The sequence below is a fragment of the Amblyomma mixtum genome, chromosome 1 (assembly GCF_055824585.1).
Source record: "Amblyomma mixtum isolate Tamu chromosome 1, ASM5582458v1, whole genome shotgun sequence".
Taxonomy (NCBI): domain Eukaryota; kingdom Metazoa; phylum Arthropoda; class Arachnida; order Ixodida; family Ixodidae; genus Amblyomma; species Amblyomma mixtum.
This window is the reverse complement of record NC_143012.1, coordinates 135,745,537-135,773,138: the sequence shown is the minus strand read 5'-3', so window position 1 is coordinate 135,773,138 and position 27,602 is coordinate 135,745,537. Positions and strand designations below refer to the sequence as shown.

At 46.3% G+C, this 27,602-nt stretch overlaps 1 protein-coding gene across 3 annotated transcripts in view; it reads right to left on the bottom strand.

Moving 5' to 3' along the window:
• The window catches only part of LOC149367674 (uncharacterized), a 247,321-nt gene that overhangs the window by 76,821 nt on the left and 142,898 nt on the right, over nucleotides 1-27,602 (bottom strand). For 2 of the 3 annotated variants that reach the window (XR_016285090.1, XM_089556773.1), the window contains exons 21-26: nucleotides 17,243-17,314; nucleotides 17,035-17,141; nucleotides 12,123-12,195; nucleotides 9,171-9,275; nucleotides 7,514-7,672; nucleotides 5,576-5,710 (exon numbers count right to left, since the gene is read on the bottom strand). Coding sequence is in view for 2 of the 3 variants with exons in the window: in XM_089556773.1 (XP_089412899.1) it covers nucleotides 5,576-5,710; nucleotides 7,514-7,672; nucleotides 9,171-9,275; nucleotides 12,123-12,195; nucleotides 17,035-17,141; nucleotides 17,243-17,314 (651 nt within the window). In the remaining variant the exon portion in view is untranslated. The remainder of the gene's footprint in view (nucleotides 1-5,575; nucleotides 5,711-7,513; nucleotides 7,673-9,170; nucleotides 9,276-12,122; nucleotides 12,196-17,034; nucleotides 17,142-17,242; nucleotides 17,315-27,602) is intronic. The other variant, XM_089556781.1, reaches the window with a different exon arrangement.

Here is a 27,602-nt window from a genome sequence, read left to right as displayed (position 1 = left end):
CAGTAATCAGTAACCAGTAATCAAGCAAACAGTAATCAAGCCAAACAGTAATCAGTGACCAAACACTCCATCGCACCACGCATAGCATAGAGCGCCATCACAAGCGGGTCCTGATGACGCGAGACGCATTCCCGATATGTGATCTTCAAACTAAAAAAAAAATGCCTTTGGCGACTGGGCCTCACCACATCGTAGCCAATAGTGGCATCCGGCCGCCAAAGAGCTGATCGTTCGGTCGCTTCTCATTTAGTCTTGAAAGGCTCTGCAAGGTCACCCGAGAGCAGCGTGCAATGCGAGAGGACCGATAGATTCGAAATGTCAAATAAATAATGAACTCTTTATAGAATACAGCCCCAATAGCTAAATCCACGAAACAGTTCGCTTTCGAACCGACTCTATTTGCTGCGGCGCCATTTTTACGTACGTATGTGCAGGGCGAACGTTGTGGGAGGACGAGGGGTGGGCAGTCGTCCTTGGCGTTCGCGGCAGGGTGCCTCTCATTGTGAATTTGCGCGGGAAGCCCATGGCCCGGCATAACTTTCGTAGCTTCCGTTTTGATGTGATTCGGTGGCAGTGCCGGCGCTCAGAGGTTGCCGTCGGGGTCTGCAGAGTTTTCTACGCTAGCGTGAGCTCCTAGTTCCGCTCACGGAACAGTTCAGTTGCAACTTGGAGAACACGCACTTCCGCAAGAACAGTGCTCGTCACTACTACCGGCGTACTAATCTATTCGACATACAAAAATGCTGACTAAAAGCACCATGAAGCATGTCGCTTGAATGTAAACATTGTGGTTCCTCCTTTTGCCTCCCTGATGTGCGCAGTGTCGGGTGATCTTTATCAGCGACATGACTGATGATGCTTTCCAAAGGCATTTCAGGCTCTCTAAAGAATTAGTGCTCCCGCTGTCCACCGAACTGCAAGACAAAGTCGGGCCGGACTAAGGAGAGAACAATGTCTTCTGCGCGCAGCTCTTCTTCGAAGCCGGACGTTCTCGGGTGTATGTTGTGAGAAGGAAAGCGAGCCTTGCGTGTGCTAAGACACGCCCTCCTCCTCTTCACTCGCGCGTCGGCGGCGGCACCACGAGAGAAAGTTCCAGATGCTTCTCGAAACCGCGCCCGGACTTTGACCAATGAGGACGCGCGCCCAGCGCGAAAAAGAGAAGGAGACTGCAAGGCTGATAGTGTGTGCATGTACGTGCCTGCCTTGGCGCGAAGAACAGACAGACGTGGAACAAGCCTATATAAGAAGGTTGTTTTCCACTGTTGTCTAGTCCGAGCCGTCGTTTAAGCTTCAGTGAAGAGCGCCCGCTCGATTCCCGGGACAACACCACTTGCCCAGCGGCGGTTCAACGAGGCAGCGCGCGCCAGCCTGCAGGACGACATCGTCGTGAACCTCTGCTTGTCGGACTGTTGCAGTGCCCGGTGAACAAAGTGTGTTTTGTTTGTTTGCCTCTCTCTTGTGTTAGTGCACTTTAGGTGCAATATCCCTTTTGTATTGTAATCTCTCTCGAGTGTAATTTACACGAGTTGCATTTTTTTGTTAAGCATTTTGTATGTGTTTGTACTAGTGATTGTGAAATCCTCCGTATCGTCTCATTGCTGTATAAAGTTTGTTTTGTTTGTGAACCTTTGGCTCCGACCCATTCTCTGGCTTGCGACCGGTGACAGCTGGGCACCAAACGACCAAAAACCTCTTTTCATTTTGTAGCTATTCTCCGCTTAGTTTGCCACGCTGAGTCGATGGCACCTCCTTTGAGTCCGAGACCGCTTCCCTTCGAGCTTTAAGGGTGTCTGGGAACGCACGCTAAATGTGCGCGAAGTATGGTGACACTGAGACAGGGTGATGAGTTAACATTCGTCTCCAGAATGTGAAATAAATGGGTGTCATACGTGTTTAGCTAAATCTATATTTATACATTGCCTTGAAGAAAGTTTAATTCGCTAACTGATTAAGACATACATATATCAACAGGAAACAAAACAGAGAATGTCGCATCCAGCTATCCATAAAGGACCGCGCGTACGATTCGCGGATGGTACGTGGACTGTAACAGCGGGGTTGCCGTAGGTGTCTTCTACTCATCTAATTGTTCTTTTTACGGCGACAGCCCTTATACGCGCTCGTTCCTGGGTTTCGCATGATCGACATCGTTGCAGTAGTAGTGGTAGTAGTATGTTGCATTATTTTGAAATCGTCCGCGTAACCGGTGGTTGCGTTGTCATGGGAGCCATTAGGAGAGTGGCTATAGTGGAAAGGGCTGGTATGACGTGAGCGGAGGTATGCGCAAAAAAAGCTTAAGCAGCAATACAAAGCGGGGAAAGCAGCTGAAGAAGATCAGGTTACAGCTGATCTGTTCAAGGGTAGACGGGAGATTGTGCTAGAAAAACTAACCGTAGAAAAACTAACTCTTCATACGCAGTACCTTCTCACCTTTAGCGTACGAGAAGCTTGGAAGAACGATCAGAGTACCGTAATTCATTAGACTTCTAGGACTTGAGAAATTACAGACGGATTAGCTTAGTGTGCGTTGCCTACAAGGTATTTACTAAGGTAATCGCAAATAGAGTCAGAACGTCCTTACACTTCAATTAACCAAGTAATCAGGCGGGTTTTAGTAAAAGGTACACGAGAATAGACCATATTGTCACGTGGTGGTACAATGTACCTTCAGTACAATGTGCAGTCTTTGCCAAAAGTAACCCGGCACAGGTGGTTTGTTTCTTAGTCGCGTAGCGAAGCACTCATGGCAGCCCTTAAGCTCAGATTCTGTGTAAAGAAAGGTGAGACCTTGTCCTTACATTATGGCACCGGTCGGTCTTTAGGGCTGCTGTAAATGCTCCGTTATACGTTTGAGAAGCAAGAACCTGTTGCTCGGTTACTTTTGGCAAAGGGGGTACATTTCGGGCGCACTGATTCAGAAACTTCGCCCTTCAGAAATTAAACAGCTTTTGCATGCGATATATTGCTACGTGCTAGCTGATGAACAACATTATGTACAGCGCGAAAAACTAAGACAGGGGAAGAAACACGCAAACAAACAAGCGCTGTTTGTTTGCGTGTTTCTTCCCCTGTCTTAGTTTTTCGCGCTGTGCATAATGTTGAACGTTCACCAACTCGCCCAGTTTTCGGTTCTGCTAGCCGATGAATACAGAAAAACATGACGGATGGCACGATTTTAATGGCTGTGGTCATAGCGCTAGCGCTCCGCTGCCCGCTTCGTCATCAATTAGCCCGCGACAATACATCAGGCCAATACTTGAATACGCCTGTACCATGTGGTGTCTCTGGCTCAAAGTTTTGGCATTTAAGGGACAGTAAAAGTGCAACATTTACAGGATTTATTTGTTTTGCCGATTACACTGGAAAGTTCAGCGTGTCGCGCGCAAAGCAAAACCTGGGCTAACTTCAGTTTTATGTCATATTGCGTGGACATGCCAAACGTCACCTTAACTTCTATTTTTTTTGCGTATTTCCCCTCTCCCCATTCACTCCCTCCCTCTCTCCTAAAATGTCAATTCGGTGCTGTATTTTTTTAAATAAATAAATACGAATAGAAATAACGCCAAGCAGCCAATGATTACTTCGTAAGTCTTACCACAAAGCGCACGCTTTACTGCGAAAGCAGTGCTACTGAAACAACCCTCCTGGACATCCCAGCATCCAAAATTCGGCGCACATTCGAGAAGTGCAAGCAATCTCGCCAGCGCGCCCCGTAGAGTATTCTGCACACTGGAGAACAGAACCCCGGAGAGGGCGTAGCCTTGACCGTGCAGAGTGACTCCCTCTCCACTTCGCTCGCTGGCCGGCGCTGCCGGATCGGAAGAAAAAACTCGAATTTACTGGGAACCAGTTTCCAGGCCTGGCCAAAGGCGACGCGCGACTGGCGCGAGGTTGAGAGGGAAGTTTTGCGGTTAATACTGTGTGTACATTGTGGGTGGAAAAAACAGCGCGCAGGGGCGGAAGAGAAAGATGAAGGAAACTGCACGGTCGAGCGCTGACACATAACTATTATTTGCTAAAAAAAAACAGACACTTATAGTTAAGAAAAGTCACGTGGCCTGACGTCACCGGCGCGCATGCCCAGAGTACAACAGTCTAAGAACTACATCATGTGTCAATAATAAAAGCCTTACAACTCGATTTCCGAACACCGTGACTGACAGAAAAACCACGAGACAGCCCGAAAAAAAAAAAAAACCAAAAGCACTAAAGAACATGACGTGTTCTCAAAAAACTAGACCTCTTTATCGGGCTGTCTCGGGTTTTTGCGGTCAGTCACGGTCTTCTGAAATCCAGTTGTAAGGCTTTTATTATTGAAACAGGATGTAGTTCTTAGGCTGCTGTACTCTGGGCATGCCCGCGGGCGATGTCAGGTCACGTGACTTTTCTTAACAATAAATATCTGTTTGTTTTTTCGAATAAATAATAGTTTTGAGCCAGCGCTCGTCCGCGTGGTTGGCTTCATCTTTGTCTTCCGTCCCTTTCGCGCTGTTTTTTGCACCCAAAATGAACGTTTACCAACTCTCCTAACTCTCCATTCTACTATACTGTGTGTATGTGCGCGTCTGCCTTGGCGCGAAGAACGAGCAGACGCGGCGCGCGCCTATACTATATGAAGGACGTGGACCGCTGTCAGTCAGTCCGAGCCGCCGTTCAAGCTTCGCAGAAGCTCTCCCGCACGACTCACGGCCAGTCGCCCAGCCACGGAGCAACGAGGCAGCGCGTGCCAGTCTTCGAGATCGGATCCTTCGGTCGTCGGACCGCCGCAGTGCCCGCTAAACAAATCGTTCTCTTTGTATTTGACCCTCTCCTGCATTAGTGCACTTTAGGTGCAAGGTCTTGCTCCTCTCTCCTGTGCCTCTTTGGATGCACTGCCTTGTATTGTAGAATTACTTTGGAAATTCTTCTCTACCGTCCCTTTGCTTTAGAAACTTTTTTTGTTTGTGAACCTTTGGCTCATTTCTCTGAAAAAAATCACACAATGTTGAAAAAACACTTAACTGAAATAATCGATTTAACCAGAAATTCTTTTTCGTCACAGTTTTCTGTTATTATGCAGTACTTTGTACGTAACACGATAGTTTGTACTAACAGTCGATGTCTGAAATTCTCTTTGCATGTCATGTTTTCAAAGCCATTTTCTTTCTTTTTTGTCCCGCCGAATGTTATCTACCAGTCTTATTAGACTGCTTTGCTTTTAAGCTTGTACTACGCTTACGCTATTCTGTATAAGTCCGCCCATTTTGAATTTGGTTTTACATATGTTGTGTACTTGGACCCGAACTAGCCGATGGCTATGAGTCCAAAAGGTGTTTTCTACTTTCTGTAAAAGAAATTCGAAATAAATTGAATTGAATTGAATTCAGACCCGTTCTCTGGCTTGCGACCGACGAAAGCTGGGCACCAAACGACCAACCCCCTTTCTACCCTGGTAGCTGGTCTCTGGCAAAGCTTACCACGTTGAGTCGATTGCATCTTCTTTGTGATCGAGACCGCTACCCCTACACGTCTGAGAGCGCCCGCTGAAGTGCGCGAGAGATGACACCCGGCTGTAAGAACGAGGGACGAATCATACCTCCCGAAGATGGTGGAGGTTGCAGCAGAGGTAGTGGTACATCTGAGTCGCCGTCAGCATTCCCTCTACGGACAGGCGCAGGTCGGCTGCCTTGCTGGCGACTTTCTCAAGACCCTTGTCCACGTTGAGCAGCAGCTGCAAAGGGCAGCCACTCGCGTTACGAAAACGCCTCCTGGCTGGAAAGAAGGGTTGGGCCTTGCGAGCTGGCGATGTATGGATCACACAGGAATTCTCTCCTAACCAGCGCAGCGGCTGGAGCTGCGTTGCCTGACGAAATTGAGCATCGAATTAATTAATGTAGAGTCCATGCCATGGCATTACGGAGCACGTCTCGGCGACCGAGCTCTTTTCACGCCGTCATCATCATCATCAGATTGACTACGCCCACTGCAGGGCAAAAGAAGGTCAGGAACTATTTAACACACATGTTAGCACATGCCGCTGGTGAGCTTCTGTATGAACCTAAGAAACCATCATATCTTGTGTAAGAAACGGGCGAGAATTTTAAAACCCGAAGCGTGCTCGGTAATACTCTTGCCGCACTTGTAGTTACATGTGCATGGGGCACAGCAAAAGACAAAAGAAATCGTCAGCTAACCTGCGTCCTATCCTGAGCCATCATTACGTCACGTAAAGGGACGTGCTATGTTCAAACATACTGCAAACGATTTATTTCGCACTTCTGACCTATTTATGACCTACAGATTTCGTATTCCTTTTATCTTTAAGTATCATTCTGGTTATTTGACATCCGAATGTATTTTCTTTTGTTCTAGATATATTATTACATTTATAGGCTGATCGTGTAATTCTTGCTTTCTGTTTTTACGCAACCAATATTCCAGCCTTGCCTTGCTCGTCTCCCTTGTGCTAATTTTTCCTTCACTACCCATAGCTTCAGCGTGTCCTATTGCATTTATTTATTTATTTATTTGAAATATTACAGACCATGTATGGTCCTGGCAGGAGCCGCATATTCAGTCATTTAACAAGAAATAACAAGCTTATACAGACAAAAATAGCCGAGAAAAACAAACAAAAACAAATAAACTGTCTGGCATCTTCATATGAAACTAAGAATTCATGAAACAAGGAGGTGACGTTCTAATGCTGCTCTAATATTACCTGAATAAAAAATGTGGGAAAGTAAGGCATTGCATTCATGTACAGCTCTGGGGAGGAAGCTGTTTTTACGCCTGCTTGTGTGGGCGAAACTTGGTGTCAGTGGGTGTTCCTGTCAGTGTATGGTAAATAAGCGCTGGAGCTGGTTTAAACTGATTCGGCGCCGTCCACCACGGTGTTCCTCATAGCATGCGTCGCTGCGTTGTTCGCAGAAACGCAAATTTCGGCCTTAGAGCTTTCTCTTTGCCAGGCAAGACGCAGCTAGCGCGATTTGGAACCACTTCCCGCTGGCTCGAGCATTTTCTATGATGTTCGAGATTACTATCCGTGTTGCTTTTTCTCGGAAAAGTGTGCTGCGCTGTCTTAAGACGGAGCAGCCATTCTACCCATTGCTGCCGAGCGTACAGCCTTTGGCAAAAACTTGCAGCCCAGTGGGTTTGCTTCTGAAGCACACTGTCTGGTTCGTAAGGTAAGAAGATGTTTTGTCCTGTTGCCTCCGATGCGTACGACTTCCACAGGTGCTAAAGGAGCGCCACAACAGTGCTTAGAAGCAAACCCCCTGTGCTCTAAACTTTTGACAAAGGCTGTACTTCATCTGAAAGTAAAGCCAGTCTGCTTTTCGGAACCTCCGTTTGCCTGACTGCCGTCGCTGCTGGGCAACAATATCAGGCAGCTCAAGTTTTTAGCTGACAACGATATGGACTGCCAAAATATGCATTTTTAGATAGCCCAGAAAACAAACAGATGACAGCATTCGTTTCTTTTACCACTGCTATTTCTGCTCTTTGGGGAGCTCAAGCGCATACGCTGACTCACTTTCAGTGCGTAGTAGATCTGCAGGGGCAGCTTGGCCCTGTCGCTCAGGCGGGCCCTCTTGACGCCGGCGTTGACTTCCTCGGCCACGTCTCGCCCCAGAGTGCTGAACATGACCGCTTTGTCCAGCAGCGTGGCGGCCTGGCCAGTGGCCCGCGTGCCCTGCGCCGATCGAGAGTTGGTAGTCAATACTGCTGGTTCTGTGTGTCTATCCTTTCCTTCGCCGTTCATCAAGACTTAAAGGTGCAGTGAAGAGGAATCTGAACTCGTCTTTCTGCCGCGGGAACCCGATTACACGTTCCGAGCGTTCTCAGAAACTTCGACTTCTTGCCCTGTGTGGCCGATTCCCCTAATAAAATCGGATTAACGTCCGGCTCCGGCCTTTTTTTTTAATTCTCCCCGTACGGTGGGCGGAGTCGACCAACGCGTGGAGTGCCTTTCAGCCAGCTCCGTGGAGGCTTGCCACTCTGCCATCGGCGGAGTAATACGTAGCAATATGCTAAGCCACTCAGGAAAAGAACTGCAAAGCATAATCAATCAGTTAGACAGGCAGAGCAGAACGGTGGGGCTAAGAATTAACATGCAGAAAACCAAAGTAATGTTCAACAGCCTAGCAAGGGAACAGCAGTTCGCAATTGGTAGCGAGGTGCTGGAAGTAGTAAGAGAATATGTCTACTTAGGGCAGGTAGTGACCGCAGATCCGGATCATGAGAGGGAAATAACTAGAAGAATAAGAATGGGGTGGAGCGCATATGGCAGGTTCTCTCAGATCATGAATGGTAGCTTACCAATATCCCTGAAGAGAAAAGTATACAACAGCTGTATCCTACCGGTACTCACCTATGGGGCAGAAACGTGGAGGCTAACAAAGAGGGTTCAGCTTAAGTTAAGAACAACGCAGAGAGCTATGGAAAGGAAAATGATAGGTGTGACGTTAAGAGATCGGAAGAGGGCGGAGTGGGTGAGGGAACAAACTCGGGTTAATGACATCTTAGTGGAAATCAAGAGGAAGAAATGGGCTTGGGCAGGGCATGTAATGCGAAGGCAAGATAACCGCTGGTCGTTAAGGGTAACGGAGTGGATTCCAAGAGAAAGCAAACGTGGCAGGGGACGGCAGAAAGTCAGGTGGGCGGATGAGATTAAGAAGTTTGCGGGGATAGAGTGGCGGCAACTGACAAAGGACAGGGTTAATTGGAGAGACATGGGAGAGGCCTTTGCCCTGCAGTGGGTGTAGTCAGGCTGATGATGATGATGCGAAAACAAATAATCCCTGCGCATTTTTATTTCTGCGGGCTTGCTTTGCAGCTATGTTATCTGCGAATTAAACTATTTATTCGCGGAAACCTAAAAAACAAAATAAAGCGAAAGCAGAGCATCCACGGAGCTGGATGAAAGGCACTCCACGCGTTGGTCGACTCCGCCCACCATCCTGGGAGAATAAAAAAAAAAAACAAATGCGGGAGCTGGACGTTAATCCGATTTAATTAGGGAAATCGGCCACACAGGGCAATAAATCGAAGTTTCTAAGAATGTGCGGAACGTGTACACCGAGTTCCCGCAGCAAAAAGACGAGTTCAGATTCCTCTTCGGTGCACCTTTAAGAAAATAACAAATGCTGACTGCCAGCAGAAAAGCGGTTCTTCTCACTCGGGCAACTTACATCGCTGAGCCAGAGGAAGTAGTTGTAGCGTTGCTGGAGCATCCAGAGGGGCACGTACTGCGTCGGGTCCGGGCTGTACGTGAGCGCCAGCTTGGTGCCAATGTCCTGCGGTGAGGCGAGTGCTTTCATGCTCTGCACTCAGCTTCTTGTCCCAACTGTGCCGCCACTCGGGGCTTTTTCCATTTAAATCCAGCATCAGGCCTAAGCGCCCGAGCGACCCCACATTGAGGGAATGAAAAAAAATGGGCGTTGCTCTTTCCATGTTCTCCGCAACGGGAAGCTCTCAACATAACGGCAATCGCCGGTGTAACGCTAGTTCGGTAATTCTGCATGGCTTGTACTTTGTGCCTTTTTGATAAAAGCACATCTTATTTGCTGAATGATAAGCTCTGCCACTGCTGCTGCTGCCAGTTCCAAAAGAGGGAGTTCTTTCGGAAAAGCACAACACAAAAGAAGACACAGGAAAGAACTCTTAACCTCTAGGAAACACCCTCACACATCATTCATAAAACAGCGCACGTATAAACAGCATGATAGTGACCGTTGATTGACTCAAACAAATAAATTAAAAAAATAATGTAAGGGGCTGCAGAAGGCACCTCTGGGCGTTTCTCCTTTTAACTTTTGTACAATGAGAGAGAGATCGCAATAGAATTCTTTGTTTACGACGCAAAACTCTGTTTTCCCTAGAAAGCCCAAATAAATGTTTCTCTTCCATTTTTTGAAAAGGAGGAGCCCTCTCTACAATAGGGCATCAACTTCTCCTTTTGTCTATGTTGATAAAAAAAACTGAAAAATTCATATTTCGTGCCAAAAAGGACGCTTATGTAAAGGTACTGCTGAAGAATCTGTATCTGAGCTCTGTGGCTCCGTGGCTGTTACTGAGGAAGAAAAAAAAAGAATTGGTCAGTTTTATAAGTTATAAAACTAAGCGCACCGCTTTTTGAGAAGGGGTGGCTATCTTTATTTGCCCCTTCTCAACTGCTTTTACGCTGTTTACTGTTCTGTCATTGACCTTTTTTTACCATGTGTTCATACCTCGATTTCAGATTTTTATCGCTTTCGGTAATGTTCCTTCCGTGTTGGCTCTTTACGTCTTTTGGAGTTTGCACATTTTCATTTGTTTGTTATTTCAGATGTTAAGCTTTGACGCTAGCTACTTATCTCGTGACTGCGCAGCATGCCGTGCTTCTGTCGCCCTGTCCCCCCTCTCATTTTCACCCATTCAAGAAGAACCCTAGTTTGGGCTAATTGGTTCATGATTCAGGAGGAAAACGGCGCAAAAAAAGGTGGACAAAAGAGGGACAAACACGACAGGACCAGCGCCAACTTGCAACTGAATTTTATTTCGTGCCAAACCCGCCTTTATGTAAGCCAACACGCCGTAACATCAGTGTAATCACGCACACGCAGTAGAATAGATCACTGAAAGATATCTAACACATGAAGCACGATAGCAACCACGTAACATAGTATCATGGCTATCCGCAAAAAAAAAAACAACAACAAATGAATAGCAAACAGCTCTACAACGCTAAACAGTCATGACCAAGCAACTCTTAAACACCGAAAACGATAGAAACACATGAGTGATACGAGATGACCAACAAGAAACGTGAAAAAAAAGGTGAAGAATTGACACTGCTTTGGTCTCAACGCTTCATTCTTCACCTTTTTCCCACGTTTCTTGTTGGTCATCTCGTATCACTCATGGGTTTCTATCGTTTTCGGTGTTTAAGAGTTGCTTGGTCATGACTGTTTAGCGTTGTAGAGCTGTTTGCTATTCATTTGTTGTTTTTTTTTTTGCGGATAGCCATGATACTATGTTACGTGGTTGCTATCGTGCTTCATGTGTTAGATATCTTTCAGTGATCTATTCTACTGCGTGTGCGTGATTACACTGATGTTACGGCGTGTTGGCTTACATAAAGGCGGGTTTGGCACGAAATAAAATTCAGTTGCAAGTTGGCGCTGGTCCTGTCGTGTTTGTTTCTCTTTTGTCCACCTTTTTTGGCGCCGTTTTCCTCCTGATTCACCTGTTCGTAGGCCCAAATGAAGATAAGCCAGCCTCCCTCTCTGTGTCCTCTTCGGTTGGCTCCTGCTATCTTTGAGCCTATGTAAAGCCCCGCTAGACACCCCCAATTCGCACGCTTTCATGCGCCGACCGAAGGCGTTGACACGACAGGGAATTCTTTTCTCTTAAAGACACTATGAGTACAATTTCATCGACACGGGGGCCTACGATTGCAAAGGTGTCCCTTTGTCCAGGAGACCCTTTGCTCTCTGGGAAAACTCCCTGTTTTTTCTACATTACATTCCGTGCGTTTTTCATACAGAGAATACAAGCTTTGCGTAACAGGAGATCATAGGCACCGTCATGATAGGTGTCAGTAGTGTCCAAACAAAAGGCACATCTTCAGTGTCTACACGTATTTTCTGCCAAAAGATCGGAGCCTACCTTTTTTTTCCATGCTAATCGATAATTGCCATGGTAGGCTCGGCATACATTGCACGACAACAAACTGCTGTTAAAGGGGCACTCAGGACGAATAGACGCTGGCCTTGTCAATAGAGTATCGCATTCTAGTGCGTGCGTCGAGACCTATATTTTCTCTGCTGGGATCAGAGAGGCTACGCCACATTCCATTCACTTAAAAGAGGTGTCAACCCCTCGTTTTCTGCAAGGATGTTAGGGTGTCGAATGGAGGTTCCGGAATATTTCTAAATGCATATTTGGATCCGATAACTGGGTCTCTGCTGCTGGACAAAGTCAACACGATAAGGAAGGCCCACAGAAGCAATTTTCGCCCCGAACAATAATTGCATGGAGTTGTCTAAGAGTTAATGGGTAAAAGAGAAATGACGGTTCCACTAAACACTGGACCCTGAAAATTCATTTTAAGGACTTGACACTCGAGGTTAACAAGCACAAAAAAGGTGCAACGCAAGTACCCTGCAGTAGGCGTCGAAGGCGACACGCATAAAGGACAGGCTCAAGGGGGACGTCGCTCCGGGTAGCACTTCCCTGAAAAGAGAATGTGGTCGCCATTGAAGGTGGTACTGAAAAAGGCCGGGACAAACACATGAACAGGCAAGAATGGACAGTAAATTTAAAAGAGTGAGGTGTTCGCCAACGTCTAAAGAGAGATGCAGACACAGCTGCTCGCGCCGGTGCATGTAGTACTGTGCATTAATTATTCATTTGTCGTCTCCGCTGGTGGCGTGCTGCTGATGCCGTAATGCTGTCACTCGTTAAGCCACTGTGTTGAGAGTGCTGCGTTTCCATGGATGGTGGAAGGGACACCAGTCAGCGCGTAGGCGGCACAACAACCAAGTTAACAGCTGTTCATGTAAAACTTGCGACTCCGCTTTTCAAAGCATTGAGGCCATTGAGGTAGTATGCGCATGAAATGTTTGAGCTAGAAGCGATGCTTGTTGGGCGAGTTGGTGAACCGTGGTTGTAAGACAGCGCGTAACGAGTCGGGACGAAGCAGGAACACACGCCGAACGAGCGCTTGTGTCGTCGTGTGTTCCTGCTTCGTCCCGCCTCGTTACGCACTGTTTTACCACCAGATGAGCTAGCCTACAGAGACGCAGTTTTATCCGTAAACGGAGCTCTGCTCAGAGCATTACGTGCTTGTACTAGAATGTAGCCTGCTTGGCAGCCATAGCACACAGCGCGGCCCGGCTAGCGCAGCCTGCAGAAGCACTTAGGCCCCTAAAATTATTCTTGCTAACGTTTGTTCATTTCTCATCAAAGCTGCATGCTGGAGGCTTTGAGCATGAGTAAAGAAACATCGCATCACGTTGGCTGGACCGACGACATTTTACGCGGCGACATAATCGGACCATCGAAAAGCTACCAGGCGTCATCGGTTGTTCTTGTCAAGGACAAAAATTTTACACTTCGTTTTAGCGGCGGTTTCGATCACTTGAAATATATAAACAAGAAAGATGTCTATCCCTCCCACATATCGACCACACACTGCACCGAACGTGCAACGCCAGGTACTCCTCGTCGATCGATCCAAGCGAGACTACAGGCGCGTTGATGCCGAACAAAGAGACCGCGAGAAGACTTTATGAAGCCCCGCAGCTTCTTCGAATTCAGCGTCATTACATTTGGACTTTGCACCACACCCACTCTGTTTCAGCGGATCCTGGACACATGCTGGCAGGCCTTAAGTGGCTAACTTCCGTCGTTTATCCCGATAACGTCGTGGTATTCGCAGCAGACTTCAACGAACGCCCAAAGCATCTGCGTAAAGTGCCTGAAGCCATCTCCTGGACTTACATTAAAGCTATAAAAATGCGGCTTCGCCAATGCGAAGCTGTCGTTTCTAGGCCACGTTATCAGCAAGTACGGAGTGCGGCTCGATCCAGCAGAGATGGCCACTGTAGCCCAATTAGCGCAGCCTGCCGACAAAGAAATTGTCCGCAAATATGTCGAAATACGCATAAAATAGCGGTGTTTTGTAAGCAACTTTTCGAGCATTGCGGAACCCTTGACGAGCATGGCAAAACAGATGTCCCAATCCGGTGTCAGGTGCCGGAGATAGAAGCTTTCAATGAAGTTCATCGTTGTTTTCGAGAGCCACGTGTGTCTCGCCCACTTCGATGAAGACGACAAAACCGTGGTCTGTTCTGACGCAAGCAGTTCGTGCCTCACAGCCGTGGTCGTCCTTAAGAGGTGCTGAGCGAGTCATCGCCTACGTAAGCCGCTCGCCATCAAAGGCAGAGGACAATCCAGAGAAGGAAAGAGGCGGCCTTGCGATAATCTCGGCTGCAGCAAAGTATCGCCCTACCCCAATGGAAGGAAGTCGAGGTTATAAGCGAGCCAGTTTAGAGCACGCGTTGTTGTGCGGAGTCGCAAGAGGTCTTCCATCTTGGAAGACATCTTGAGCCGTCTCGCTCGCTGGAGCTTACGGACCTAAGTGTTTGCGAGTCCCGGTGCAAGCAGTCTGGTGCCGACTGAGGACCACATGTCCCTGTCGATGCGCCTTCGACGACGATGAGTACTCCTTCCTTTGAGCTCTCAGTGCCAGCACCTCCTCGCAACAGCAACGCTCGCACACCGACCTCCAACGTCTCATTCGGTAATCGCAGCGTCATTCAAACGCGGATTTTCGGCCCTTCGCGCACGTAACGATGTCCCCAATTTTGTTCGCACCGAACAAAATCAGTTTTATTTTGGCACCTGCAAGCCTTCGAAAAGAAAGTTTGCGGTCTTCACACCACGAGCCGACAGCTGGGAACTTCGCGTTTTCTCACACCTTTCGCCGAATTCCAGACAAATATTGTCATGGACTAGAAGACGACAAACTTCGCCGTGGCGCGGCACGGAACGCTCGCGCTAGGGCCACCGCCATTAAATAATTCCATCCCCATCGGCCATGTAGTCTCGCCTTCATCGGCTTGCCGTCACGTAAGAATATTGTTAATCTTGCACATCTGCTGGTGTCGCAAGGTAGATGCAAAATAGTAGCGAGGCTTCCATAGATGGTCATACGTTCAAAACATCTGGTCTCATGAGCTCACCAGCGCCTCTGGATGCTAGGGGAGGGGGGGGGGGAGGCAGCCAATTTCATGACGTTGTATGAAGTAACGCCTACGTCTGCTTTTGACGCGAATTACAAAGAGTTTTTTATTTCATTCGCTGCGTCGCATTTAAGAGCCCGTCCCTCTGAGGGTTGTTGCCTTGAGTTGCTGCTATATGTGTGCAGTTGGTAACCCGACAAAAGTAGCTGCCAAAGAAAACGGCGCAGATAGGCAGCAGCCCTTACAGGGGAACAGTCCAGCTCAATTATTGGTAGAAATTCTTGAGAATGTATTTTTCCTCACACGGCAGAGGGGTATCGCCTAAAAAGCGCTGCCGTAGCTGCACAATTCGCAGTGGATCGACCGATAAGTATGTCTATTACATTCGGGATTTATTATATCACTACACAAATAGTGATGAATCATACCGACCTCTATGCTACAGACAGTACAAACAAAGACATATAGCTTGTAAATAGCTCATTGATCACAGCACCGACACAAAAGGCGTGAAGTGCTGCAACGCTTCACCAAGTAAGAAACTAAAATGTGCAGGGAAAAAAACGTTAGGATCGCGGCAACAGAGACAAGCATGAGATGGAATGTCGGTGCAGCATGATGCACATGAAGCATAGAGAAGCCAGATTAATGTTCAGATCTGTATTTGGTCAGCTGCAAGAAAACAGCTATGTTTACTCTTGCATGCCAGAATTGATCACCTATGAAGGTCCAGCGGGAACAGATGCAGTATGGCGCCGACGGTAGTGGAGTCCAAGCTGTCGCAATATGCCACGGAGCACCGTTTCTTCTCGTGCCGCGAGCTCGTCATGTCATATAGCGCTAAGCGCTTTAAAAAAAAAAACAACGAGAAGCGTGCTACACTGGCCAAGGCGGATCTACCTTGCAGTGACGCTAAAAGAATTCGCACCGGCCGCACCCTGAATAAGAAAGCGAAGCACCAAGAAAACTCGGCTGCAGGGGTGGTATGAATCCTACCAAAAAGCAATGACAGAGGAGCAGCGAGTGTACGAGACGAAAACTTCGCTACTGGCGCATTTTGAGGCCGGCAAGCTAAATTTATGCATTTCCTCGGGCCAGGCAGTGCAGCCAGCAGGACGGCAGCGATCAGAAACTGTTTGCAACTTACTTTGTGAGCTACCGCCACTGTGATCGGAAACCGCAACAAGACCTGCAAAGTCGAGCTGCCAGTGGAACCACAATCATTACCAGGGGGCGCAATGAACACATGATGATATTGTTCCGAAGGAAATCGTGTATGGTTTATGGCAGTTTAACGTCCCAAAGCGCCTCAGGCTATGAGGGACGCCGTAGTGAAAGGGCTCCGGAAATTTCGACCACCTGGGGTTCTTTCATTTCACAACAGTACAACCTTTCCCGGCAATTCTATCAGCTGGGAAACAAATCAATTACAAAAAAAAATGATAGGTCATGCTCCACAAGAGGAAGCTTTGAATGCACTAGCAAGCAGCTGACTACACTGCTTCCCGGTATCATCCCGGTACGGGAAACCTTTTCCACTCTGCAATATTTTTTGGGTCTGTGATTATAGCAAGAATACCGCAAGAAAATAGCGCATTAACTGTCTGACATCTCGGTGGGCAGCTCAGCCGCGCCTTAAAGCAAGAGTTAAAAAAATCTGAGAAGGCATACAATTGAAGGTGCATGTGTCGTCGGTTCAAATCCCTGTCGCAAGCTATAACCCTCAAACTTGACCAGCCCATGTAAGCTGTATGCAACGAGAAATCGTTTGACAACACCCGGAACGCTGTACGAGAATCGCTTGCTCAATTTCGGTGCTGGTGCCACATTAACTGGTGCCACATTACGCTCGGCCAGTTGGGGGTGTATATAGAGTCGAGCGATATCTATACGAATGTTTGAAATGGAGTTGCTTGCCTTGCTACGGCCGCTCGCTGACCTCTCCCTATTGCCATCGCTAGGGTTTTCTGCACCATCTGCGAGTACACACACAGTAACACACACCGCCGGCTTTTCTCGTAATGGGACTAGTAACGCTTGCGCCTTAATAAAATGATATATTCCAACACTGAGAACTCAATAAATATTGTGTCGTTGTAAAGAGAGGCCAACGACACACCTTAAGTTTCGGAGGCCTGTCTATAGTTCACTGGTTGTTTTATGCCTTGGCTAAAGTTTTCTGGAACCCCCTGCGTAACGTCGCACTTAAGCTTTTAATGAATTTATAATGAACAATACAAAACGTTCTGTCGCTCCAAATTATTTGCAATGCAGTTGTCGAGGAAACTGAATCCGAATTAACTAGAGGAAATAACTGCCAACTCACGACATGTTTGCCTTGCTGAGAACTTCCTTCTCCGACTTCAGGCCATTGTCGAATTCGTGAATCATCTCGCAGTCCGATTCCCTGAAGAACGTTGTGACCGGTCTTGACTGAAAAGTGTAATTTTTCATTACATCTCTTAAAAAGCACATATGAATATAGGCGACATATGCATCACAGCCTCCAGAAGTAGACGCGGCTGTCCACGTACCTGGAGCATGTAGAACTTGCCGTTGCATATTGCCCACTCGATATCCTGAGGCGTTGTATACGTCTTCTCGATCTGTTGAAGACGCAAACGAAAGCGGCAGCAACAAAAAAAATTAGGATTGTTACTTATTTCCGTGCTAAACTTATAGTTTCAATCATCGTAATCATCATCGTCATCAGCCTGACTACGCCCACTGCAAAGACCTCTCCCATTTCCCTCCATTTAACCCTGCCCCGTGCCAGCTGCGGCCACCCTAACCCCGCAAACTTCCTAATCTCAATCGCCCTCCTAACCACCCTACCGCGCCCTTTTACGCTTCTCTTCTCATGGGATCCAGTTCGTTACCCTTAAAGACCAGCGGTTATCTTACCTTCGCATTACATGCCCTGGCCAAGCCCATTTTTTCCCTCTTGATTTCGACTAGGATTCACTATTTACTCGTAATAGTGAATCGCAGCGCAGGATATAAAGCGCAGGATATAAAGACGACTACGGGTTTTCGTTGGCTGCATGCCGTCAACACCTCTTTATTTCTAAAGCATGGACATTTTGTAGTTATAACTGCGTTCAATATTTTTAAAATTAAATTAGGTTTGGTTTACTGGGGTTTACGTCCCGAAGCAACTCAGGCTATGAGGGAAGCCGTAGTGAAGGGCTCCGGAAATTTCGACCACCTGGGGTTCTTTAACGTGCACTGACATCGCACAGCACACGCTAAAAATTAAATGAATACTAATTTTTATCGCCTTTGCGTTACATACTCTTACGTTAGCCTCTGAAATTAATCATTGCATACTGAAGTGTGTTATCAGCTTCAGTAATGTGAACATTAGCAAACTGGCAAAGTTGTAAGATGTTTTCCATGTTCGGAGCTGAAGTCGTGATCAGGCTTCCCTGAAGCTTGTAAAAACTTGACTTTTTTTGTATCCCTGCACAGGAACATTTTGCTCTTTTTCATGCAATCTCTTCCTTTTTTAACGAATTCCATTTTACAGTTTCAATTCACTAAGTTTTTACTAAGTTGGGAGGTCCCACCTACGGTTTATTACCTTGAGACCTTCTGCTGCACATTACTTTCGCTCTATTATCATTTTGCATTCATTTCTTTATTTATTAACCTTTAAATGCCCTTGGGTGGCAGCGGTTTGCCATGAGTGGTGGGCGGCATCACAGCAGAAGGTTCTGAATGGCAGTCCTGATATTCGTCACACTGGAGTGGTGTGCTGCTTCATAAGGTAGATCATTCCACTCTTTCCCTGTTCCTTGTATGTGGAAAAAACGAGCGAAGGTGCGATGACGTTCGCCCGTGCAAAGGGTATACCGACATGGAATGACTGTCCGAGATCAATACATGGGGCGACTGATATAACGGTGTGATGAACACGCACACGATAAAAATTGATATGCCTGGGTATCTTGCATCTTGTGTCTCTATCATGTAGATAAGACTGATCCGATGCGAGCCTGCATGCAGCATCTTCGGCGCATGCTCGCCGCTTGTGTTGCCTTCCCCATAACGGTTATTTTACGAGCGAGAATAAACGCTAGGGGCATCTTCGTTCGCTCGGAACTGGTCCCGGCAGTTACTGTTCCGACAGCACCAATGATACAGCTTATATATTGGGAAGATTTGCATTAGTTCTTGGCACTAGTATAGGAAGAATTGTCGTGGAAGATAAGTCGAGCTGCGTGGTTTCCGATAGATTCAGCGGAATTAGAAAGATTACTCTGATGATTTGGTTTATTTGGTTTATTGGGGTTTAACGTCCCGAAGCAACTCAGGCTGTGAGAGACGCCGTAGTGGAGGGCTCCGGAAATTTCGACCACCTGGGTTGCACTGACATCGCACAGCACACGGGGCTCTAGAATTTCGCCTCCATCGAAATTCAGCCGCCGTGGCCGGGATCGACCCCGCGTCTTTTGGGTCACCAGCCGAGCGCCCTAACCCCTGAGCCACCGCGGTGGGGTATTACTCTGATGAGCGCCCCAAACTCAGCAAGCATATTCTAGCTCGGGCCTTACAAGAGACGTATAAGCAAGGGTTTCTACGCAAGGGGTGACAAACTTCAGATGTCGGCAGAGAGAGAGAGCGAAGGATGCGATCAGCCTCGTTCCGTGTGTTCGCTATGTGAGAGGACTACGAAAGATTCTGTATTGAAAAAAAATTATAAACCCCTGCGGCGACCCGCACTGGTAGAATACGAAAGCACTGAAGCCTCCCCGGCACTCGTCGCCTCTCTTTGCCTTTCTTTATTGGGTAATTATAGACGAATTTATTAATTATCAATCAATTGATGAAGTGTTCTTAAATTGATTATTCATCGATCAACAGGTAAGTTCCCGATCAATTTATTGATTTATTGTGGGTCAAATGATTAATCATAGATCAATTCAATAATTTTCAACGAATTGATTAATTATCGATTTTTAACTTTACCGGTCGGTGATTGATTACCCGTTTAAATGTTGAAATTCGATGCCTTAAATTCTTTTCCGTTCAATTGCTATATATCAGTCCAAACCATTCAACCCTCCATTGCTCTTGCATCTAATTAACTAATTATTTATTTATTTATACAAAATACCCCTAAAGGCCCTCGAGACGGTATTACATAGGGGGGGGGGGGGCACAGGCAATTGAACAGAATAAAACAAAACCACAAATATAAAACAACAAAACCACAAATAAGACACTTTGCATGACATAAATAAGCGAAAGAATCAAAAGAATGCAGCGCGGCAAAGAACGAAAATTACTGCAGTATTAAAATTAAACAAACAGAACACTAATGCAATGAATCATTTTAGTAACATACCCTGCAAGAAAGGAAGCCATGAACAAATAAAGTAACAATGTACGCGAAGAGTTAAGCAGTAGTTATTGAAGATATAAGATTGAAATATTTATCAGGATCAGTTGTGGTTGCGATATGTGAAGGCAGAGTGTTCCAGTCAGATATTGTGCGTGGTAAGAATCCATACGATTTCAGCAGCGCGAACACGGTTAGGAAAAGACAGAAGGCGGACAGGACAGAGCGCTGATGTCCTGTCCGCCTTCTGTCTTTTCCTAACCGTGTTCGCGCTGCTGAAATCGTATGGATTCCCACCAACTAGCCCGCCAGATTGTGTTGTGTGGTAAGAATGAATGCGCATAGTTAGATGTTCTGCACGTGAAACGCCTCTCTTTAAAGGGATGATCGCGGCGGTCAAAAATCGTAGGAGGCAAAGAAAAAAAGTGGTTATGAAGTGATGGATGATGATAAAGTTTATGAAAAAGTGATAGTCGTGCAACTTTGCGGCGGAGGCATAAATCCTTGAGACATGCGCGTTTCTTCAAGGCTGTGATGCTGGTGTTACGTGAATAATCAGAGTCCTAAGTACTTATACGTGGTGACTAGCTCGAGTGAGCTATTATTTAAGGAGTATGCTGTTTGAATTCGAGACATTCAGTTAGTAAAATATATCAATTTTGTTTTTGAATGATTAAGTTGCATAAGCCAGGTTGAGCACCGTGCTGTTACTGAATCCAGGTCAGATTGAAGGGATTGGCAATCGGTGTTAGAATAAATTTTGCGATAACTTACACAATCATCAGCAAAAAGTCTGATATGAGAAGAAATGGAATCCGGTAAATCGTTGATAAATATTAGGAAAAGTAAGGGGCCAAGCACACTTCATTGCGGGACGCCAGAGTGTACTTGGCTGAAAGACGAATTGTGGTTATTGACAGTTGTAAATTGAGGCCTGGAAAGGAGAAAATCTTTAACCCATGCAATGACAAGAGGGTGAATATTAAGCAGTGCTAGTTTCATTAATAACCGATTGTGAGGTACTCTGTAGAAAGCTTTCGAAAAAATCAAGAAATATGGAGTCTACTTGAATGCTAGCATCAATCGATGAATGTATGTCTTGAATGAATCCGGCAAGTTCCGTTTCGCATGAGTAGCCTTCACGGAACCCATGCTGATATTTAAAAATAATATTATGTTCTTCAAGATAGTTAATTACCTGCGAGTGAATTACGTGTTCAAGAAGTTTGCAAACAGTGCAAGTTAATGAAATGGGTCGGTAATTTAGTGGTGAGGAACGATCGCCAGACTTAAAAATTGGCACAACTTTAGCTAGGCGCCAGTCCAGTGGAATCACGCCTGATGATAGAGATTGTGAAAAAATAGCGGACAAGATTCGATGAATACAATCAGATGAATTTTTGAGTATTTTGTTATTAAAGCAAAGGTGATCTGATGCTGATGTTGTTTAAGCTTCCCTAATAAGGATAAGATACCGGTCTCACTGATGCATATTTCGGACATTGACGTATTAGAAGTGGTGACAGAAATAGGAGGTAGAGGGAGATCTTCACGGGTAAAAACGGATGTGAATGCGTTATTGAAAAGTTCGGCGCATTCGGCCACTGGAACACTGCTGCCTTCCGCGTTGGTAAGAGTAATGTCAGGATGATTAGCGGGGTTTATTATCTGCCAGAACTTCCGTGGATTGTTTGTTAGCATTGCCGGTAGATCGTGTGTGAAGAAGTGCCTACGTGCAGATATCAACTCAGACTGATATTCCTTATCACATAGTTTGTACCGTTGCCAAGATTCGAAGTGTCTGTTCTTGTCGGCTAGTCTGTAAAGGCGCTTTTTCTTGTTATTAAGGTGACTTAGATGCCTATTAAACCAAGGCGCTGTGTTAGTGCATGGCACACTGATGACGGGCATGAATCTGTCAATGAGAGTAGAAAGTTTCACGCTGAACAGGGTCGAGTTCATTTCCACGGAGTGTGACGAAAAATCGTGAAGAAAATGATCAGCAAAGACTGACAACTGAGCGTTTATTTCACCGAAGTTTGCTCGGTTGTACCACCTTATTTGTTTAGTATGAGTTACCTTTTTATGGGGCACAATATTCAGGTTACCCGTGATTATGGAATGGTCCGAAAGGCCTTCTAAGAGCGCAATGTTGGAGCAAAGGTAAGGATCACTTGTCAGGATAAGATAGAGAATATTGGCTGTAGTGGCGGAACGACGCGCAGGTTCAGAAATAAGTTGTTGCAAAGAGAAATCGAGACAGGACTGGAGGAAAGCCTGAGCTTCAGAATCATTGGCAGGAGCTGTTAATGACGACGAGTTAATAGCCGCAAAGTTAAAGTCACCAAGCAAAAGTAAGCTTGAATTCGGGAAACGACAAGTAAGATCGCTTAGCAAATTAGAAAACTGACTTGCGAAAGAAGAATTCATGTCCGGAGGGCGGTAAATGACGCCAATAATGACGAACGTGGGACCACAACTCAACCGAACCCATACCGATTCTAGGTACGACTTGACCTCGATAGGCACAGCAGTGATCACTTTATTGACAGCCAGAAGGACACCGCCACCTCTCAATATTATCAATATTTTATTTTTTTTTTATTTTTTTTTTATTCAAATACCCTAAAGGCCCGAGCGGGCATTACATAGGGGGGAACAACAGAAAAAATTTCCGATGAGTACAAAATTCGTTGGCCGGGAACACATTGTTGAAAAGCATCAAACACTCAAAATATAAAGGCACATGACAAAGAACACTCAGGTTTCCTTCAAAAGCAGTGCTTCAACAAGAATGCAAAAATATGAAGGTTACAGCTCGAAGTGACGTTTTAGAGCGGTTACAAACGCTTCGTAATCATTGGCAGACGCAATGGTGCCAGGGAGTAGATTCCATTGACGGATGGCGATGAGGAGAGGCGAATGAAAGAAGAGATTAGTTCTAGCAAAAATGGGTTCTACTTTAAGTTGGTGATCAATGCGTGGGAATATCCGATGAGCCGGCTTGATATGGTACGAAGCAAAGGAAGAATGACTGTGATATAATTTGTAGAAAAATGACAGTATGGAAACCATTCTCCGTTTGTCGAGAAGAGGTAAATTTAGAGCTTTTTTTATTTCAGTTACACTCGCTGATCGAGAGTAGTTCTTCGATATGAACCGGGCGGCTTTATTTTGCAGGGACTCCAATTTTGTTACTAGGTATGCTTGATGGGGGTTCCAGATCAAAGAGGCGTAATCCAATTTCGAGCGAACTAATGTAGTGTATGCTAATAGCTTTGTGCCTGGATTAGCTAAACGCAGGTTACGTCTGAGGAAGCCGAGTGTTTTGGAAGCTTTGTTAATAACTGTATCGATGTGCCTGTTCCATGAGAGGTCTGCTGCTAAATGCAAGCCTAAATATTTTATGATGGGTGCCGATTCTACTCGCACATTGTTCAAAGTGTAACGACAAGGTTCGGCGCTAGATATTGTGGTAAATCTAACAACTTTTGTTTTTGAGGTGTTAATCTCCATTTGCCATTGTGTGCACCAGTCATTAATTTTGTTAAGGTCTGATTGTAGACGAGTAGAGTCGGAAGGATCAGTAATCTGTCTGTATATCACGCAATCATCTGCAAATAATCTGACCGTGGAATTTAGGTTATTACTTATATCATTAATATAAACTAAGAACAAGATAGGTCCGAGTACAGACCCTTGCGGTACTCCAGATTTAACGGGGGAGAGGGACGATGAATGCCCATTAACAAAGACTGTTTGATACCGACTGGCCAAAAAACTCTTGATCCAAGAAATAATTTTAGGATTTAAGTTCAGATTCTCAAGTTTATTTATTAGACGTATGTGTGGGACTTTATCGAATGCTTTGGCGAAATCTACGAATACGGCGTCTATTATAGAGTGAGCATGAACAGCGTGATGAAGGTCAGTGATCAGTTCAAACAGCTGTGTTTCGCAAGATCGACCGTGTAAGAAGCCGTGCTGATTGACAAAAAAGAAGTTGTGCTGTACCAGATAACCCATGATGGCAGATGAGAGTATGTGCTCGAGCAACTTGCAGCTGATGTTAGTTAACGAAATGGGCCTGTAATTTGAAGGGTTAGAAGCATCGCCAGATTTAAAAACGGGAATGACACGTGCAATTTTCCAGTCCTTTGGAACACAACCTGTGTCAATGGATTGCTGAAAGATAGCAGCTAAGATGGGGCATATTGCAGGTTTTGCTATTTTGAGTAATTTGGGACATATCCCATCGAGGCCGGGTGCGGAGTTAGCGGGTAGACGGTCTATGGCAGAGGATACGCCCTCTGGCGTGACAGTTATGTCGGGCATAGTTGAATGCAGCTTTGTAAATGTCTTTGTAAACCTCATAAATCGATGATTGAACCACTTCGTTGTTGAAATTCGATGCCTTAATTGTTTTTCCATCCCCTTATTATATACCTGTCGAAACCATTCAACTCTCCATTGCTTTTTGCGTCTAATTAATTAACTAATTATCGATTTTTAACCTATCGATCGATGATTGACCCATCTTGTTGCTCAAATTCGGCGCCTTAGTTGCTTTTTCGTTCTCTTACTATATACCCGTCCAAGTCATTCAACCCTTCATTGTATTTCTGTCTAATTAATTAACTAATTAGGGATTCTTCACCTTATCGATTGATAATTGACCCATTTTGTTGTTGAAATTCAACGCGTTAATTGCTTTTCCGTTCGCTTACTATACCCGTCTAAATCATTCAGTCTTCCATTAGTTTTGCTTCTAATTAATTACTACAAATCAATGAAATGTTTTCGATTGATTACTTTGGATTTCATTCACCAAACACATTTCAATCCATTCCGAACTTATATTTTTTCACTCATTTTGTATACATTGTCCATCCGCGCTATTTCGGCATTGAATTTCGACATTTTGACTAATTATTGTCTGTCATTGGTTTCCTTATGACCTTAGTGGCATGTTTTTTTGTTGGCGCATCATCCTCCCATCGTCCTCTGTCGATCACAACCAATCGTTTCGTTTGATGCTGCTACTTCTGAGAACATCACAATTGCTGCGGACACGTTTTTCGGACACGTTTTGGTGACACGACCCCGCCTGCATAGCCTAGAAATGCTTTCCCATTAATAAGTAACGACCCGAAGCTAAAACATGCGGCGACTAGAAACAAATAAAACGGACTGTGCAAAAATTAGCACCGATTGTGGAAACACAGCATCCTTTAGCGCGCATAATAGGGCTTTTGACGGATGACATGGACAACTTCTGGTCGTACTCGGGGTCGCTGGGATGCAGTCATCACCGAAGGTCTGAAAAACTCCAATTGCCAAGCATCGCATCATAACCGACCAGCACGTCCGACCTCTACGCCAACGCTCCCTACCGTGTGTCACTTCGAGAACGACAAGCCATCCGGGACCAAGTGGAAGAAATGCTTCGCGACGACGTCATCCAGCCTTCAAAGAGCCCCTGGGGACACCTGTGTTTCTAGTGAGAAAGACGGCGCACTTCGATTCTGCGTTGATTACCGGCGCATGAGCAACACAACAAAGAACAACGTCTATCGTCTCCCCGCATTGAAAACACCCTGGACCGGCTCTGCAGCGCTAAGTATTTCTCATTGATGGACCTAAAGAGCGGCTACTGGCAAATTGAGGTTGAAGAACGAGATCGCGAGAAGACCGCATTCATCCCTCCGGATGACCTTTTCGAGTTCAAGGTGATGCCGTTTGGTCTCTGTTCCGCACCAGCGACGTTTCAGCGAGCAATGGATACAGTGCTGGCAGGCTTGAAGTGCCACATTTCTCTCATATTTAGATGACATCGTTTTCCTCGCCTCGAACATTGAACAGCACCTAAAAAGGCTTCGAACATTACTAGACGCAGTCAAGTCGTCAGGCCTAACCTTGAAAGCAGAGAAGTGCCACATTGCCTATGAAAAGCTGCTGTCTCTAGGCCACATCGTTAGAAAGGAGTGAGACCAGTAGAAAACAGTTAATATCAAACTGTTTCGACGCCAGCCTCGGACTGAGCGCCTATTAGCAACGATTTCTCAATAACTTTTCGCGCATCGCCTAGCCTCTGGCAGAACTGGCAAACGCAGACATGTCATTTAAACGGGATGTGCCGCAAGTAGAAGCCTTCAATGAACTTCAACGTCGTTTACAGTCCCCACCGATCCTCGCGCACTTCGATGAAAACGTCGAGACTGAAATTCATACCGACGCAAGTAGTGTGAGCCTAGGCGCTGTTCTCGTTCGGAAAATTGACGGAGTGGAGAAGGTCATCGCGCACGCTAGCCGTTCCCTGTCCAAAGCCGAAGCTAAATATTCGACAACTGAGAAGGAGTGCCTTGCCATCATCTGGGCTACGTCGAAATTCCGTCCCTACCTGTACGGACGACCGTTCAAGGTGGTCAGCGATCAGCACGCACTGTGCTGGCTCGCCAGTTTGAAGGACCCCTCCGGCCGCCTCGCTCGATGGAGCCTGCGGCTCCAGCAGTTTGATGTAACCGTCGTTTACAAGTCCGGACGCAAGCACTCTGACGCCGACTACCTATCACGAGCCCCTGTAGATGCACCACCGCCGGACGACGATGAGGACGCCTTCCTGGTACCCATCAGCTCCAGCTCTTTTGTACAACAGCAACGCGCGGACCCCGACATAAAATGCCTCATCGAATACTTGAAAGGCAAGGTTTCTTCACCCCCCGCCTCGCTCAAGCGAGGATTGTCTTCGTTCTGTTTACAGAATGACGTCCTCGTGAAGAAGAATTTTGCAGCGAACAGGACAGCCTACCTCCTTGTTGTACCTGTATATCTCCGCGGAGAAGTTCTTCAGGCCTCACACGACGGGCCGACAGGTGGACATCTCCGGTTTTCTCGCACCCTACGTCGCATTCAAGACAAGCATTACTGACCCTGACTGGCTGCGGATGTAGCACATTGTGTGAAAACCTGCCGAGATTGTCAGCGACGAAATACCTCTCCTATCAGAGAAGCAGAATTTCTGAACCCCATTGAGCCCCCTTCGGGAACCCTTCAGCAGATCGGCATGGCCTTGCTTGGCCCTTTCCCGAGCTCAAAGTCTGGAAATAAGTGTATCATCAGAGCGACCGACTACCGAAGCCGCTACTCCGAGGCAAAGGCCCTACCGAATGGAACAGCAGTAGAAGTCGCCCAATCTTTCGTGGAGTGCATTCTTCTGCGACACGGCGCCCCGGATGTGCACATTACGGACAGAGGAACATCATTCACGGCGGAATTGACGCAAGCCATCCTGCGTTACAGCCAAACCAGCCACAGGAGGACAACTGCATACCATGCGTAGACCAACGGACTGACCGTGCGCCTGAACAAAACCTCCGCCGATATGCTGGCCATGTATATCGATGCCGAACAGAAGACCTGGGACGTCTTCCTACCTTACATCGTCTTCGCCTACAACACTGCAGTGCAGGAGACCGCCCAGATGACGCCTGTTAGGCTCTTCTATGGCATGTAGGCCATGATTACGCTAGACGCCATGCTGCCCAACACTA